This window comes from Leuciscus leuciscus (genome assembly GCF_965113295.1).
Source record: "Leuciscus leuciscus genome assembly, chromosome: 5".
NCBI classification, from domain to species: Eukaryota; Metazoa; Chordata; class Actinopteri; order Cypriniformes; family Leuciscidae; genus Leuciscus; species Leuciscus leuciscus.
Window position 1 is genome coordinate 38,580,292 of NC_138729.1, and position 17,966 is coordinate 38,598,257.

The window sequence follows — 17,966 nt, forward strand, 5'->3', positions numbered from 1 at the left end:
AAATAGGTCTACTGTTAGTTTATGGGACAGGTTAACCAAAACTATATTTCCGTTTTGGGATCTACAACTGTGCTTATTATATAGGCAGCTTTACTCTAAACTGCATTCACAATACAGTACACAATAAAAAAAAAAAGTGGCAAAGAATAATACAACAAAAAGAGGAAAAGGGCGATGCTTCACTTAAAGATAAGAGATTTCAGTAAATATTTCCATGCTTCTCAAATATACAAAAACAATATCAGCCTAGTTATTGTGGTTATTTAAAGGTCGGAAAGATTCAACTAAAAATCTGGATTATGAGGATTAAGTGTACGAACCTTTACCTATTATGAAATTTAGATAATAAAGACGTTAATAAATTCAAGACCTTTGTTTTGTATGATATTTTATATGGCAACTTAACATTGCTAAATAGGTTGAAGCTAAAACTGCGTCACAGTAGGCCAAGCGAATGATATTTTAAGGTTTAGCTTAGTCCAATTACATTTAAGAAAGAGCAGAACTGACGTATCATGGGCCGCCCACCCGAACCGTATCTGACACCAAAGGGCGGCTACCATTGTTGAGTGACGTCTGTACTAGCCAATGAGAATATGCGAAGGGCGGACCATATTCTGACTGATGGTCGAATGCAGCAATCACAATTTTAGGAAGAAAACCGTGTTAAACTATATAAAACATTTTCTCGGTGTGCTCGCCCTTTGTGATAATGTCGGCAGAATATGAAGGGAGGTAGGACAGCTGGAATTTAAACGATCTTAATATATATGTTTATAAATTGGAGATCTTATGCGTACGTGTTGTCAGTCGCCATAGGCATTCCGCTTCTAGATGTTGTTGGAAGTAGCTTGTGGTTCGTGATCTTGAATGTCGCAAACGAGTTGTAAAAACCCACTGGCGTTAGCATATGAGCTCTTAGCAGCCAGGCCTGCTGGGGGATGTTGACGTAGAACGATCTTTACTGTTCAGCAGCTCAAAATTAATGTTTAGATCGCGAATGATGTGTTGTTGTTGTTATATTAATATTAATTTAATGCAGTCAATGATCATCTCGATTCCTCAGTTAACGTTAGTCTACTTGATTTAGCTCGCACTGACTGCTCGACACATAACCCTCTATTTATGGCCCTGAAGTGAAGCATGTTTTTCCTCCATTCATTCATTTGCACATAGGCTAAATATATTTTCTAAACTGTAACGTTACATGGAAGTTCAGTGTAGTGGTGATTCCCCATATTATACTGCTTTAAAATGTGGATTAATTTTGTGTTCTTAAATGTTTGACATATAATCATATAGTGTGTGTGTGTATAATATATATATATATATATATATATATATATATATATATATAATATGCATACATGCATACATACATTCACATACATGCATTGAGAGATCACTAAAGTATCTATCTGTCCTTCATGAATAACTGAATGGTGCTAATGTGACATTTCTTTGCAGACCTAGAGACAATGGCCCCGAGGGCATGGAGCCAGATGGGATCATTGAAGTGAGTTCATAACTATTTTTTTACATTTAACTATTTTATATATATATATACATATACATACATGCATGCATATATCCCTGCATGTCTCTCTTGGCACAGCTTTAGGAAGCGGGTTGGCACTGAATGTGCTGTCAGTTGTTTTGACTGTCTTGTTCTCACTGTGGGGGTCAGCGATTCCTTTTTTTTTGAACAACTGCCAACCTGTTATCCTTTATGCATAATGCAATGAGTGACAAATAGCATTTTTTTTTTTTTTTCATAGTGAGATGGAGTAAAGATTAGCTCGCCTGTGGTCTTTTGTATCTTAATATTCATCTAATTACTTCCCCCCCCGTAACTGCAGAGTAACTGGCATGAGATCGTGGACAGCTTTGATGACATGAACCTGCGTGAGACTCTGCTCAGGGGAATCTATGCTTATGGTTTTGAGAAGCCCTCTGCCATCCAGCAAAGGGCTATCCTCCCTTGCATCAAGGGTAATGTATCTTTAAGAATATTCTAAAGATGTAATACAATTGATGTTTATTGGAGCAGTCCATATCATTGGATACTCTATTTTCACCTTCTGTTATTGTTCCAGGCACATAATATGTAAAATCAGCAGTGTTCATTTATAATTGTCATTTAAAGGTTGTTTTCTTATCTAGAGGGGCATCTTCGGTAGTAGCAATGCAATAGCATAACTGTTAGACTGCCATCACCCATCATTGCATGCTTGAAGGACATCCCGTGCTATCAATTACAGCTCATTACTTGGCCACTTTATGACCTGTTGTTGTTTGTTTCCACACTAGGATATGATGTCATTGCGCAGGCCCAGTCAGGAACAGGCAAGACCGCCACCTTTGCCATCTCCATCCTGCAGCAGATTGATGTAGAGCTGAAAGGATCTCAGGCCTTGGTCCTGGCACCCACCCGTGAACTGGCTCAGCAGGTTAGCGCTGTCTCTGTGTTCACTGCTTTTGCTTCACTTTCTGCAGAACCACAATGTCAACGGTACAGCTGAACTAAACTGAGTTCGTTTGAATACTTTTTTGTCAGAAATGGGCACTATTTTTAAAGCTTTTTTTTTTTTTTTGTCACTTGCATATGAACTTAAACTGAATCCATGTTAATTGTCTAGAAAGATGATCAATTTGTTAATGTTGGGGAATGTTAATTTTAAAAGCAACATGTTACATTGCATTTTTAGGAAAAGTTTCATAATCGTGTTACGTTTAGTTACTTTTTATGGGAAGTTCAATTCACATTTATTTGTATAGCACTTTTCACAATACATATCGTTGCAAAGCATCTTTACAGAAAAAATTCACATTTCTACATCAAAGTTTAGAGTGCAGTTAGCTAACATCATGCATTCATAAAGCAGTTATTACAAGTTGTGATCATAATGATTACAATATATAGACAGTTTGGCAGTGGTGCATGATGATTCAGAGTGGCTGTCATCTGAAGTCCTTGCAGGAGTTGGCGTCATCTCTTCACAGGTGTTGGGACATCTGAAGTCTTCATAAGAGGCTGGATCCAAACTGGAGCTGACGTACTCTCTAGTTACCTCGGGATGGGCATTTCTGAGACAGAAAAGTAAATGGAAAATAATTAGCATAGCTGCTGTTCATAACATTTCAAGCAAAAGATAATCATGTGCATTTCATCTGATACAACTGGAGTACAAGGTTTTGAGGTGCATTATGTGAATGTATGGCCAAAGAGATGCATCTTTAATCTATATTTAAACTGGGAGAGTGTCTGAGCCTCAAACTTTATCAAGAAGGCTATTCCAGAGCCAAATGTGAAAACGCTCTCCCTCCTTTAGTGAACTTTGATATCCAAAGTATTACCAAAATTCCAGAGTTTCGTGACCTTAAAGAGCGTGATGGATTGTAGGGCGATATTGGTTAAATACACAGGAGCTAAACCTTATAGCCTTCTTAGGTCAGTAGCAATACTTCAATACGAAACTTAATAGGTAACTAGTGTAGAGATGATAAAATTGGGGTTATATGATAATATTTTCTTGACCTGGTTAGAACTCTAGCAGGGGATGCAGGGCCGCCTAGTAATGTATTACAGTAATCCAGTCTAGATGAATGCATGAACTAGCTTTTCTACATCAGAAACCGATAACATGTTAGCACCGTAGTGACGTTTCTGAGGTGGGAGGCTGTTTTTGTAACATTTGAAATATGATTATTGAAAGACAAGTCGCTGTCTTGAAGCAAATTGTATTCTGAGAGATTGTGTACAGGTTTTTGGTCTAATAAGTAATACCTCAGTCTTATCCAAATTGAATAGAAGAAGATTACTGGTCATACAATATTTAATATCTTTAACACACACTGTCAACTTGGATAATTTAGAGATTTCACCTGGTCGTGATGAAATGTATAACTGAGTATCTTCAGCATAACAGTGGAAACTAATTCCATGTTTTCTAATAATATTACCAAGCATGTATATTGAAAATAGCAGAGGGCCTAACACGGATCCATGCAGCACTCCATAATTTGCTGGTGTTAACTTGGATAATTCCCTGTTTAAATAAACAAAATGGTAACGGTCAAATGCGTACAATATAATCCACCCTAATGCCTGTCCCTGAATACCGGAGTCATTTTGTAGTTAATCTAAGAGTATTTTATTATCTATAGTATCAAATGCAGCATTAAGATCAAACAAAACTAGGATTGAGATGCAGCTAAAAACAAAGTCATTTGTAATTTTAACAAGCATAGTTTCTGTGCTATGATGTCTGTGCTATGGCCTGAATCCTTTTTTGTTTTTGCAGGAAGGAGCACAATTGAGCGGACAACTTTTTCTAGTATTTTGGACATAAATGGAAAATTAAAAAAGGGTCTGTAATTTGCCAATTCATTTGGATCTAGTTGTGGTTTCTTATTTAGAGGCTTAATATCTGTCAGATTGAAGGGTCTTGGGACATGACCTAGAGATAGAGAAGAGCTAATAATATTGAGAAGAGGCTCTTCTGCTACAGGTAACAACTATTTCAGTAGTTTAGTGGGAATTGGATTTAATAAACAATAAGTTTATTTAGCTCTTCCTGTCCTTTTAGATGTAAAGCACTGCAATTGTTCTTGAGGGACAATAATTGAGGCTGAATCATAAAACGCTGTCAAAGGTTGTACATTTACATTGTATTTCGGATGCTTTTGATTTCCTCAGTAAAGAAAATCATGAAGTCATTACTACTACACTGTGATGAAATATGATGTGTGTTTGTTAATCTAGCCACTGTACTAAATAAAATCCTTGGATCGTTTTGATTATTTTCTGTGTTTTTGCGGAGATGCTCAGCCCTGGCAGCTATTAGATCCTTTTTATAGCGGGACATACTGTCTTTCCATGTGATTCTAAAGACCTCTAAATGAGTTTTTCCATTCGTGCTCTAGGTTACGAGTTTCTCTCTTGAGGGCTTGAGAAATACTGTTGTACCATGGTGCAGTCATTTTCTCTCTAACCTTTTTTTAATCTGATGGGTGCAACTGTTTCTAATGTAGTAGAGAAGATTTTGCCCATACTTCTAGTCATTTCATCAAGTTCATTTATGTTTATGGGAACACTGAGCAGTTGAGGCAGATCATGTAGGTTATTTGTGAATGAATCTTTAGCGGTTGAGATAATTATATTATAATAATTGTTCTACCTGGTTGATAACACAGAGCGATATGATAAATATCAGCAGTACGCAGTATGCAAGTTACTATTCTTGGGATTTAAGAATCAATATTGGTTCTTCAAAATGAATATTTATTAAAATTGAGAAATCTATATTTTAACTCAGCCCTTTAAATCGCCACTTACATGTGATGGCAAATGTGCTTCTGTCCACAACTCATCTACGCAAGTACAGGCAAATGTTTTGCTCCAGGTTACTTCACACTTGATTTTCTCTGTCTTTACAGATCCAGAAAGTGATTCTGGCTCTTGGAGACTACATGGGTGCAACATGCCACGCCTGTATTGGTGGGACCAACGTGCGCAATGAGGTCCAAAAGCTGCAGGCAGAGGCACCGCATATTGTAGTAGGAACCCCAGGTCGTGTCTACGACATGCTCAATCGAAAGTTCCTCTGTGAGTAATAAGTACTATGAGATCTATTGCTGAATATTTAATGATATTTTATTGCATAATATTATTGTTATGCCATTTACACTTTCTTTTGTTTACTTCTCTTCTAGCTTCTAAGTACATAAAAATGTTTGTGCTGGATGAAGCAGATGAGATGCTGAGTCGTGGATTCAAGGACCAGATCTACGAGATCTTCCAGAAACTCAATACCAGCACACAGGTTAGGATATGAAATCGACCATGTTTCCTGTATGTGCTGTTACCAGGTTGAATATGTCCATGTGTTATTGCATTAGTGTATATGAGAATATGCTTTTGCCAAAGCATAATGCAGTTACGGCAACAGGTTGAGAACAAACACAAATAGTGTTGCTTCTTGTTCAGTCAGCTCTGTTTCCCACCACTATTCCATTATGACTGGTAACAACACCTTTTTAGGAGACCTACATGATCGATCACATTTATAAACAAACATGTATGACCTTTAAAGCTTTAAGGGTCATACATGTTTGTTTATAAATGTGATCGATCATGTCGATCTGCCATCTGTCCTCTAGGTGGTGCTGCTGTCAGCCACCATGCCCGCGGAGGTGCTGGATGTCACTACCAAGTTTATGCGAGAACCAGTGCGCATCCTGGTGAAGAAAGAGGAGCTCACCCTTGAGGGTATTCGTCAGTTCTACATCAACGTTGAAAAAGAGGTACAGATCTTGGGTCACTTTTATGCAAAGCAACAACAGCAGAAATTCATGAATTGCATACATGAACGCACAATAATTTATAAGGGCTTTTTTAAAAGGATGTTTTGTGTGCTTATATGCATTGATTTTTACCAGTGGCTGTTAATAGGTCATTCTGTTTCTCACCATGCTTTGTTGTGTATGTGTTTTTGTCAGGAATGGAAGCTGGACACCCTGTGTGATCTCTACGAGACTCTGACCATCACTCAGGCGGTGATCTTCATTAACACGCGCCGAAAAGTAGACTGGCTCACCGAGAAGATGCATGCCAGGGACTTTACTGTCTCAGCTCTGGTAAATACTGAAAGTTCCACACCGCAGCTATAAAGAGGAACAATATTGTTGAATCACTTTCAATTTTTTCACTTTCACTTTCAAACAAAGCATTTTTGTAATTTATTTTGAATATAAAAAAAGTCAGCCAATTAAAATCATTCCTACTTTAGAGTGTGAGCTGCAATTGTTCACAGAACATAACTGTATTGTGCGATTAGAATAAACATAACGTTATTACGAACTGTGGACGCTAATACAGTTATTACAGTTATTGTTCTTCATGTGCCTTAACAGATCCGCCACTACCTAGATCTAAGTGTGTAGCTCTCAGTATGTATAACAGACAATTCTAGCAGAGCGTGAGCATCTAGTATTTTCACATGTCAGACTTTCAACAATTGTCTTTTCTTCCATGAGGTGTGGATCTTATATATTTAATTATATTATCTTTACATCAGGCCAACTCAGTCTATCTTGTGCACCTGAAAGGGACAGAATATCTTTGTACAAGATGCTCACATACAATTGCTAAAGTAGTGTCATTGTTGACCTGTAATTTAAATTAGCATTAAGGTTAGAAATAAAGCTTTATGGTCGATTAATAATAATAATAATAGTAGTATTACAATTATTTTTAAATATTTTAGCATTCATTCTGTACACAGATGGTCTGATAGTTTATCATATACAGAATGTTCTTCCTTTTCAAGCATAATGAATGCATAAATAAACTAAATGTACATGTTTGGTTTGTAGTAAAGGCATTGTGTGTTATCTTTGTCAGCATGGAGACATGGAGCAGAAGGACCGAGACCTGATTATGAGGGAGTTTCGCTCTGGTTCTAGCCGTGTCCTTATTACCACCGATCTGCTGGTTAGCAAACACATCAATGCATTGCTTCATTTGTTCTCGTAATGGAATGGATTCTATTCAAAAATAGTTCAGTTAGCAGATGAGGTCACCAGACTTCCCTGACCCCATTGCACCCTCTAGTGCTTTGGAGTAATAATAGTATCTGGTATAAAAATAGTGTGTTCTGCTATGGATGGGTCATTCTGTCCTTCCCCATAGCTTTATCAAACCACACACACACACAACTATATATATATATATATATATATATATATATATATATATATATAAATTGAAGAACAATGTAAATAAAAAGTAACATACTTTTGTATGCTTGAGTTAACTTTAATTTTCTTGCATGTCTTTCTCATTCATAGGCCAGGGGTATTGATGTCCAGCAGGTGTCTTTGGTGATCAACTATGACTTGCCAACCAACCGTGAGAATTACATTCATAGGTTTGTGTTTTGTTCATGATTGTAACATTGAATTTGAATTAAGCCGATGAATTGTTTCCACTGCCATTTGAATATTATAACCATCTTGTATTTTTTTTGTGATACTCTCAGGATTGGTAGAGGCGGCCGTTTTGGCAGGAAAGGTGTGGCTATCAACATGGTGACAGAGGATGACAAGCGTACTCTGCGGGACATCGAGACCTTCTACAACACTACCGTAGAAGAGATGCCCATGAATGTGGCTGACTTGATCTAGAGATTTATTTGACCTGATCTAGATACATCCCCCCTCTCTCTATCCCCACAATCACTCTCGCTTTTTCAAGTTTAAGCACTTCTAAATGGAGTAGGGGACGTGCAACTCCCTGCTCTTCCACATTTGCAAATTAGTCATTTTATTTTGCCCAAAACTGAACAAATTTTATAAATCTCAGATGCTGAATATACATCTATTTATCTCCATCTACTCTCATAATAAACATTGAAAAATATGGGCTCAGCCATCTTCTCTTACGGAGAAGAGCAGCATGTTCTGTCACTCTGCTTTCAATTAGTCATCCTGATCTCTTCTTTTTTTCTTTTCTTTTTTTAAGCCTGGAATCATCATTGACGTGCATTGATGTTTTTTTTTAAAGCACATGTTACTAATGTAGTAATGGGCCATGTGGTAAAAGTGTGCTTCCTTTTAAACCAACATGAAAAGCATCAGTAAGATTTGATACATTTCTTTTGGATTCAGCTACTGGGACTATAAGATCCAAGTAGTAACTGCACTTGCTTGCTGTACTGTTTGCTGTAAAACTGTGCCAGAGCTATGTAATCACCCCTGAACAGTATATGATACAAGATGTCTGAGTATTGTGGGCTTCCTGGATTTATATATTTGGAAGTCCTTACTCAGATGAATTTTGACTGAAGGTGGTATAAAAAAAACTGATGGAGAAAAAAAAAAAATATTTCAACATTATTGGATTATTTAATTTTTTTTTCTACATTTAAGTTATTTTGTAAGTGTATTTTGTTCTTCGGAGGAGGGGGGAAGATTCAATAAAGCTACAGCATAACTCGTCAAACTCTCCTTTTTCTCCTTGTTATTAAACAGTTTGCAAGTTTGGTTATGTCCTTTGCTGTTTTTGCAGGTTCCAGTTGTTAAAATCACTCATTTCACATAGAGGTAGCAAAGTGTAATGCTTGTACATTGGAATCTGTACAAATTAAACATTATTTACAGTCTTGTTTTAGTATTCTTGTCAGGTATTCTATCCAATTAAGAACATTAATAGAAGTTCATGTTAAAGATGTGTATATATATATATTTTTTATTAATTTTTTAACTACATGAACATTTGTTCATGGATTTACAGGCATGAATCGGAGTGCCGGTTCTTTCTTTTTTTTATCTTTTATTGCATGTCAACAATTTCCCCCAAAATTGCTCATATTTGACCTAATTAATAGGTGTACATAAAAGTCAGTTGTGAGAAAAAGAATCAGTTGTGAGATACTGTAATGCCGGTGTTCAACACTGGAGGGAGACTCCACACAGCAGAGAAACTTTAGTAAGCAACAACAAACAAATCCGATTGCAGTCTCCAAAAATGGAGAAATTGTAACTTATAAATCATGTAGTTTTAAAGTATAAGGATCAGTAAAAAAAATCCAATCATCTGAGACAGGTTCTCGCCGCTAATTTAATGTAAACTACAGTTTATATTTGCTCGGTGTCAAAAATGTGTTGTATGTTGCTTTTAAACAGAAATGTAGCAAATGAATATGCATGAAGGCATCTGTGAGATGTTTTGTTGGAAATCAACAAAAAGTTTGGCAGTAATAAGGAATTTTCAAATCAGCCATGAACTTTTAAATGAATCTCTTTTCCTCTCTCCTCTTCATCATCACCTTCGTCCCCATCGCTATTCGGTGGCACCTTACCATCCCCAACGGCCGTGTTGCAGTTTCTCGCACAGTGTAGGTGGCCTCTCTGCCTCCCCAACCCCCCTTCCGTGGCCATAGTGTTTGTGGGGCATGGTGATTTTGCAAGTGGGAGGCTCGTAAAGGCCTGGCTGGACTACCGGGCAGTGTGATGGATGGAGGGAAGGCCGCAGACTCCATTTACATGAGAACAGAAGCCGGAGAGCGGCTGAATAGAGGGGCTTTCAATCTGCTTGTCATTGAAAAAGCTTAAGAACTTTCTCCAGCGACTAACCAACCCCCCAGCTCCTCTGCTCTCTCTCCCTCTTACTTTCTTCTTTATTCTCGACCCCCTTTTTCCCCCCCTTGCTGTCTCTCTTGCTTTTCTTCCACCACCGTCCTCCTCCCCTCCCTCTGTCCATCGCTCTTTCTTTTCTCTCGAACCCCCCCCCCCCCTCTCCCTCCCTACTTCATTTTTTCCTCTCTCTTTTATCTCAGACCATCCAATCTGTCATTCTGGATCTCTGCGTCTCTCGCATGTATGATGTTTGGCTTCTTTCAGGCTTTCTCTGGACTCTCCGGCTCTCTTGCGAGGCCCCCACTTAAATTTTGATTTGATTGTCGACACAACACCAGGAGACATCAATGTGTTTCCTCTCTTTATTCTCCTGCTCTTGCTTATAATGAGACTGATCCCATACATGAGAATGACTCATGCACAATAGCTCCGGCACACTCCATATTCAGCCTCCACATAAAGTAAGGTTAATTGTATAATAAGTGTGTGACAATGACCTGTGACAATGGCTCGAGTCAATATTGACGCCGTACAGTGGGGTTTTGCAGCGTCAGGCCGTGAGCCAGTAGAAAACGGCAGCTCACGTGTCGCGCATGAGATTTTCTTACATTTCTGCTTTGGTTTGAGGTAATACCACCTGTTGCTCTTCTATGGACTTCCATCGTGTCAAAATGGGCCATAGGTTTCAGTCATTGAAACTGTCACAAAGCCAGAGAAAACATACTAATCCAATAAGAGATTCTGGTTTTACAACCCACTGTCTAACACAGAGACAATGCATATCTACTGCTGGTTGACATCAACACGTTTCATGCCCTACTACTTAGCTTTGCACCATCACGTTCTTTTAAAATGTTTTTTACAGTGGCACTTACTTATATAAACAGAACAAATCTAACAAATTAATTTCGCAAACTTATATTTTACGTTCAGGCTCCATTAGCAGAATGACTTTCGGTCCCCATTAGATTTGTTGTCAATGATTAAACGGGAGAAACTAGAACAAAGGAGAAGAGAATGGAGTACAGAAACTCCTCCTTATCCTCTTCTTGGAATGCTGAGGATCGGATGAGTTTGTTCACTCATGAAAATGCAACGCCGACTATTGCTTTAAAAGTAAACTAGTAACTTTTGTAAGTTGTTAAAATGACCCTAATGAAGTCATTTTTATAACATCTTTTTTTGGTAGGCCTTATAGGAACCATTCATATGATGTGTTAGTACAAGCTAAACTCAGAGGGGGGGAGTTCATTGTCACACTTCTTACTGATGGTCAGTCGTAGTCGTAGTGTTTGGGGATGCAGGGCTCACAATAGAAGTGTGAAGTGATGCCTATAGAAACTAATGTGTATGGATGGCTGGGTGATAAGGAGTAACTACTCACACCTGCGGTCATTAGAGAAGACGACTCACTGGGGTAGAAGGCATCCGAGTACAACAGCATCAGTGAAGATGGCTAAAAGAGAATGAAAATAAATATCAGTAAAGTTTTTCAACAATAAAAATAAAAGGTTCCAAAGGTGATGCCATAGATGAACTACCTTTGGTTCCCCCCAAAAGCTTTAAGTAATCAGGTCTTATAATAACCTTTTTTCTTTTCTTCTTAGTGTGAAGGACATTTTAATAATCTAAAGAACCCTTTACTCATATAAAGAACCTTTTTTCTTTTCTTTTTTTTTACATTGGAACGGTTCCATGGATGTTAAAGGTTCTTCATAGAACCATCGATGCCAATAAAGAACCTTTATTTATCACGAACCTGAAAATGTACTTCATGTGGTAACATCTAAAACAACTCAAGTCATGAATACAATTTTATACACCAACAGAAGCAGTGCCCAATTTCAACAAACTTTTAAAGAAATCTCTAAAATTATAATGGGTATTTTTGTAAATATTATCACTAAGGATTTTCTTAACACATCATATAAACATAGAGAGTATGTCAGAGTATGTCTTATCACAAAAGATGTGATATACATAATATATATTTATATATACTATTGTGTCCTTACGATATGAATCAACCCTGTTACCATCATAACTCCCCTTATTAGAAGACATTAGATGTGCAATTCAACAAATAAAAAACTTTGTTATGTCAATATTCTTTCTGAATGTGATCTTTTCAAAGACAAGTATGTCTGTACTTTTTCCAATCACTTTGGTTATATTTTGTGTGGTTTGTCACTAGGGGATAATCTTAAGCAAGACAGTGTTACTATGATTTTACAGTAAACAACTAATTATAGAGAACTGGATATTTTTTGGGGAAAAAGCTAGCTCGGCTAGTAAGTCCCATACTTTTTTATTTACTTTTAAATAAGCTTTATAATCCAACCTATATTGACATTATTAAATTTAGCCTGATATGGCAAAATGCAACATTTATAACATAGGCCTATATAAAACATTTCCTTTAAAAATCGCCTATTAAAAATTTACTCCAACTCCAAAAGTTGCCTTTTCAACAGGTAACAATAATAGAGTATAATAGATTATGTTGTTTTGGTCAGAAAAAACAAGACAGAAAATGGTATTCCTTGCGGAAACTGTGGATAGAAATAGTTCACAAAAAGTGTGGATAAATAAATTCAACTTTAATGAACTATATGTTATTGATGTCTAATGATTTTGAGGAGAAATAACCATAAGCTGGCTACAAAGTGTTATTGTAAAATCAGTTTAAAGTGTTGCAGGTGAAGACAGAAACTCTTCTCCCCAAAACGGAATCCTCCTCCTGCTCTTGGCCTCTCTACATTCACCGCACCCCTTCTTTAGTGATGCTAATGTGGAGAGAAAGAAAGCAGCTGGAGGCGGACAGTGATGAAATTCTATTATCACTCAAGCACTGAAAGAGTCGCAGGCAGGACGCACAGTAAGTTCAGCTCGGACCTGTTTCACTTTTAAGACAAACTAACGTCACTTCAGAACTTGTTGATTGTCTTTAGCCGTTTACAAACACTTCTCGCTATAGTTACAGTCAGTTCGCTCTCGTCTTTTGGACTTAGGCTACTTGTCCATGAAATAGGCGCTTAAACGTTTAGCTTCGCGGACACTGAACGTCATTTGATTTGATTTAAAGTCATTTAGCAGTTTACGGTGATACTTGCGTATCACCACTAAACTCTGTGGTCAGTCATGTACAGCATGCTGGAACACGATATGAAGTCCGCCGTGCCACCGACGCACCAGGGCGCGCAGGGAATGACCCAGCTGAACGGTGGAGTGACTCACGGATCCGGCAAACCGACTGTCAACAACCAACAACAACAAGGTGGCGATCCTATGGACAAAGTTAAGAGGCCAATGAACGCGTTTATGGTCTGGTCTCGGGGTCAGAGGCGCAAAATGGCACAGGAGAACCCCAAAATGCATAACTCTGAGATCAGCAAGCGCCTGGGCGCCGAGTGGAAGCTGCTGACGGACGCGGAGAAACGGCCGTTTATCGACGAGGCCAAGCGGCTTCGCGCACTGCACATGAAGGAATACCCAGATTATAAATACAAACCCCGCCGTAAAACAAAACCCGTGCTGAAGAAGGACAACCCGGCTGCTAAGTATCCCCTATCAGCCGGTAACTTACTGGCGGCAGCCGCGGCTCAGGGGTCAGGTGGAAGCCCGCGGATGGAAAGTTACGGCTGGGGTCACACAGGTGGCTATGCTGGCATGCAGACGGACGCTCTGGGTTACAGTCAGCAGCTTCACCGCTATGATCTGTCCGCCCTGCAGTATCCATCCGCCATGGCCACAGCACAGTCTTACATGAATAGTGCCAACTCCTACACGTAAGTTTATAATTATTCCAACAGGTGTTTATGTGTGCACTTCAATAACATGCTTACTAAATCAAATATTTGTGTAGTCTTTAACACTTTTTCTTTGATTTCTCTCCAGCCCCATGTCTTACAGCAGCACTCCACAGCAGCCCAGCCCGGTCATGTCCATGGTGAAACAGGACCAGGTGTCTCACTCTCCCACCGGAGCCCACAGCCATCAGAGGGGTCCTTTACAAGGAGACCTGAGGGACATGATTAGCATGTATATCCCTGGTGGAGACACCACAGACAGTGGAGCACAGAGAGGCTATTCCAATATCCAACAGCATTACCTCACCGGTACAGCACCTCTCACTCACATCTGATCAGGAAACTGTCATTACCTTCCTGTTTCAGCTCTGCATGGAGGGCCAGCAGTGTCGGTTGTAGATGCGTGAACATTAACTTGATATGTAAAAAAGGATGAGGGTGTGTGGACACATGGTCGAACTGGATATCCCAAGGCAGCTGGACTTCTGGCCTTGTTGAAGTGCCTCAGAATATTGTGTGGAATGTGTGTCGCCCCTTTCTACCACGTTTTTTTTAAGGTCCATGTCTGTTTTCTGCATAGCGTTCGATGATTATGTCATTGAGGCCTGGTGCACTGTTGATGGAATTGCTTATAGTAGTAACACGGCACATTTTTTTTTCTGTAATCGACTGGCCGTTGTTTTTAATCAATCAGCTGACTGGTTGATTACTGCTTATTATTTGCATAGTAAACCAGCTAGTTTAATATGTCACTGACTACTGACTTTAAAGGGCTATAATTGCTAAATAGGGAAAGAAGGGAACTGAGCACACATTCCCTCAGTCGCTGCTTGTCTTGATGATCTAAACACCTCAAAATGAATCTCCCGAGTTTTACTTTTAAGCTTTCATACCACAAGACTTTGTAACATTGTGCTGCTCTTCATTGTTTAGGTAATGCAAAAATATGAAATGCACAACGGTTTAGACATTTTTGTTAGAGTAGATACATTTATGCCCAGAGCTTCGACAGATTTTTGTTGCATTAAAAAGTGAAAATGAAATAGAGATCCTGCTTAGAGGGATTTGACTGTATTTTCTATAATAAAAAAAAAGAACAATTAATTCTCAACTCATTTGAGAAAATAGAACTTTGTGAATAGAAGTGTTGTGTGTATAAAAGGGAGTCAAAACGTTTTGAATAATGTTCATTAAAAACGAAAACTTTATGAGCTTGTTAAAAGACTGTTTGACTAAGAATGTATTGTGAAATGTTTTTTTTTAAGCCCTTATAGTAAGGGTTAATAATCTTGTATGTGACTTGACAACCTTGATAGAAAAACAAACAAAAAAAATTAATAAAGTATTTTATTATTTTTGTACACTTGTCTTTCTTTGTTGTCATTATATTCAAATATGAACACCTGACTATTTATCTTAATTTTCAGTTTACAATGTGCACTGAAGTGCACAATAATGTCATACTCAGGTAAACTGTATTTCAGCAGGCTTTAACAGACAACATATAAACAATCAATTTGATAGAATGTTTGTTGCAACAAACATCTTGAGATATAAAAACCTTCGGAAATAACTTTTCTCAAAATTATTAGGCCAAAGAATTTTCTAAACTTAACAGATTTGATGCAACAGGCCCCAGATAAGTCCAGGGCTGAAGCTGCAAGTTAGTTAAAACATGGCACTTGTGATTAGCATTTCAACCTGTTCTTTTCCACTTGCACTCATTTTACAAATTCAACTCAAACACAAGATTGTGACGTTCATAAGTACTAAACGCTGGAAAGAAAGTAAGCCTCACATTTGTTTAATGATAACATGGCAGGTGTTGCTCTCCTATGGCGCCACAGCCTACACACTTTCACGCATTAGACGATAATGTGATAAGTGCAAGACAGCCCAGCCCAAACACATCGGCCGTTATTGCGAAATTACTGAAACGAGCTTTTTCCAACGATTAATCAAAACTCATATGGACCCACTTCATAAGGCTGCCCATTTAAATGCGACCAGACTCGTTTAATTCATCGTTAATACGATAGCGGGCTTATGGTCCAGACATTAACGCATTTAAGTCGATATGACTAATATTATAATTAGCTAAAGCGCACCAAATGAAGCAAGAAAAGAGAACAATGAGTGCAGAAGACACTGATTTTGGGAGGGACGGGGTCTTAATTTTGGCGAGTGCTGAGGGGACATCTGACCTCCGTCACCTAACCCCGAGAAGAAAGTGGACATCGATTAAAACTGATAAAAGTTAGGAGGATCAAAACACAGAGGTCGGAAGAATATCCCTCCCTTTCGCTCGTTTTTTTTCTTCTTCTTTTTTTTTTTTCATACTTTGCCCGCTTTTTCCAGGAGAGAAAGTGAGTGGCTGTCCGGCCCGTAATTGGCCGTTTCGGAGTCTCATTGTCCTGCGCTTTTGAGCACGCAGGTGCGCGCAGTAAAAGCGCGCGGTTCTCAGCGCCTCTTATGCTCGCCTTTGTTCTCCTTTCTCTCGCTCTCCTACCGGGCAGAAAATTAGCGTTGCATTGAGTGCCTCGTCTCCCCTCTCTCAGCAGTCCCGAGCTTAACCCGCTCGCTGCTCCCCGCTATTCTCATGGTAATGGTGCAGTCAGGACCGGCTAATCGGGGGTGGAGGGGAGGGGAGGAATGGGGGGAGATGCCAAGGAAGAGTTTTGAAAGGGGGATGGGAGTTAGAAACACTGACGCTCACGCATATGACGACAAATATAGTCCGCCGGACCCATAAATGCTATTGCAGGAAGCTGTACAGAGAAGGAAGACGTCCATAAAGTCAATACAACTGTTTCAAATACTTTTAAAAAGCAGAATATCTATTGAAAAACATTTTTGGTTCCGATGACGTCATGCTTCTCCTTTTTTCTTTTTTTTTGTCAAACTGAAAAAGTTATTCAAAAATGCTATTAAAATGCAATCCATACAAAATAAGTTGGATACATATTTAGGCTATTTATTTTGGATACATACTCTATCATGAATATGTAAATTAAAATTAAAATAGATTTTTTTTCTGTAAAAATATAGGTGTAGGTGGCTATAGGTGGTGTGTTTGGAGAAAAGGTCTAGATAAGCCTTCTGAAATTCTTTAAAAATTATATTTATTATATCAGTAATGCAATATTGATTTAAAATATTACTAACAATTAACATTTGTCTGCCAATTTGCCAAATCAAGGTCAGTGTGGCATGACCAATATACAGGAAGCCATTTTGTTGTCACGTGACAAGGAAAAGAAAACACAAAGGACCCCTTTAACCTGTTCATAAAAGTATTTTATGCAAGAGATTTCGACCTTTTCATAAAAGTGTAGGTTTTGTTCAGGTAAAATTAAGTAACTATAAGCAAACAACTTGAAAATTCATGATATTTGTACACACAAAAAAAACTTTTATTAATCTTAAAAATATGAAAATATTTTTTAAATGAATGATTAAGATGTACAATCAATTATAGTGCAAATAAAAAATTTATTACGTTTAGCCTACTTTTTACTTGATGGTTAAACAGTCTTATTTAATGAGTTAAAGATAATGTATTATATGTTCTATATTGTGAAGATCAGTACTAGCATGTCAATAGGGAAAGGGTGGGAGATACATTAAGCCATGAAGAATATCATCCAATCGTGTACGATTTGTTTTGATATTAACATCTTATTTTCAGAATTAATCAGTTGGCAAACTCCAAAACTGAGTGAGCATTGTGCTTGTGTGTGTGTGTGTGTGTGTGTGTGTGTGTGTGCGTGTGTGGGGGTTCATTTGAAGGGGGAGCCAGATTTTCTTGTTGAAAGCATAAAATCTCCTAGCAACAAACAGAGGCTTCCACAGGTTGTTCCCAAAGCAACAGCAATCCCCCAAACTAACCCCAAAACTCAACCCCACACCCACCAGAGAGAGAGAGAGAGAGAGAGAGAGAGAGAGAGAGAGAGAGAGAGAGAGAGAGAGAGAGAGAGAGAGAGAGAGAGAGAGAAGGAAGGAGCAGACTCCACAATT

At 38.3% G+C, this 17,966-nt stretch overlaps 2 protein-coding genes across 2 annotated transcripts; both read left to right on the plus strand.

Annotated features, from left to right (window-relative positions):
* The first annotated feature begins 632 nt into the window (after nt 1–632).
* On the plus strand, nt 633–9,164 carry eif4a1b (eukaryotic translation initiation factor 4A1B). Its single transcript, XM_082169633.1, has 11 exons — nt 633–735; nt 1,468–1,516; nt 1,860–1,992; nt 2,311–2,450; nt 5,440–5,608; nt 5,716–5,825; nt 6,163–6,306; nt 6,502–6,639; nt 7,406–7,495; nt 7,852–7,931; nt 8,043–9,164. The coding sequence occupies exons 1-11, from the start codon at nt 713–715 to the stop codon at nt 8,185–8,187; spliced, it is 1,221 nt and encodes a 406-aa protein (XP_082025759.1). The 5' UTR covers nt 633–712; the 3' UTR covers nt 8,188–9,164.
* A 3,792-nt stretch (nt 9,165–12,956) lies between these two features.
* sox19a (SRY-box transcription factor 19a) lies at nt 12,957–15,310 on the plus strand. Its single transcript, XM_082169644.1, has 2 exons — nt 12,957–13,928; nt 14,038–15,310. Exons 1-2 carry the CDS (start codon nt 13,282–13,284, stop codon nt 14,282–14,284), a joined length of 894 nt encoding a protein of 297 aa, XP_082025770.1. The 5' UTR covers nt 12,957–13,281; the 3' UTR covers nt 14,285–15,310.
* Nucleotides 15,311–17,966: the final 2,656 nt, after the last annotated feature.

Excerpts from the sequence above, each read along its gene's own strand:
- eif4a1b (XM_082169633.1), top strand. The coding sequence starts at position 713 with ATGTCGGCAGAATATGAAGGGAG. Across the intron at positions 6,307-6,501 it reads ACATCAACGTTGAAAAAGAG|GAATGGAAGCTGGACACCCT; the intron begins GTACAGATCTTG and ends TGTTTTTGTCAG. Across the intron at positions 7,932-8,042 it reads CGTGAGAATTACATTCATAG|GATTGGTAGAGGCGGCCGTT; the intron begins GTTTGTGTTTTG and ends TGATACTCTCAG.
- sox19a (XM_082169644.1), top strand. The coding sequence starts at position 13,282 with ATGTACAGCATGCTGGAACACGATATGAAGTCCGCCGTGCCACCGACG. Across the intron at positions 13,929-14,037 it reads AATAGTGCCAACTCCTACAC|CCCCATGTCTTACAGCAGCA; the intron begins GTAAGTTTATAA and ends ATTTCTCTCCAG.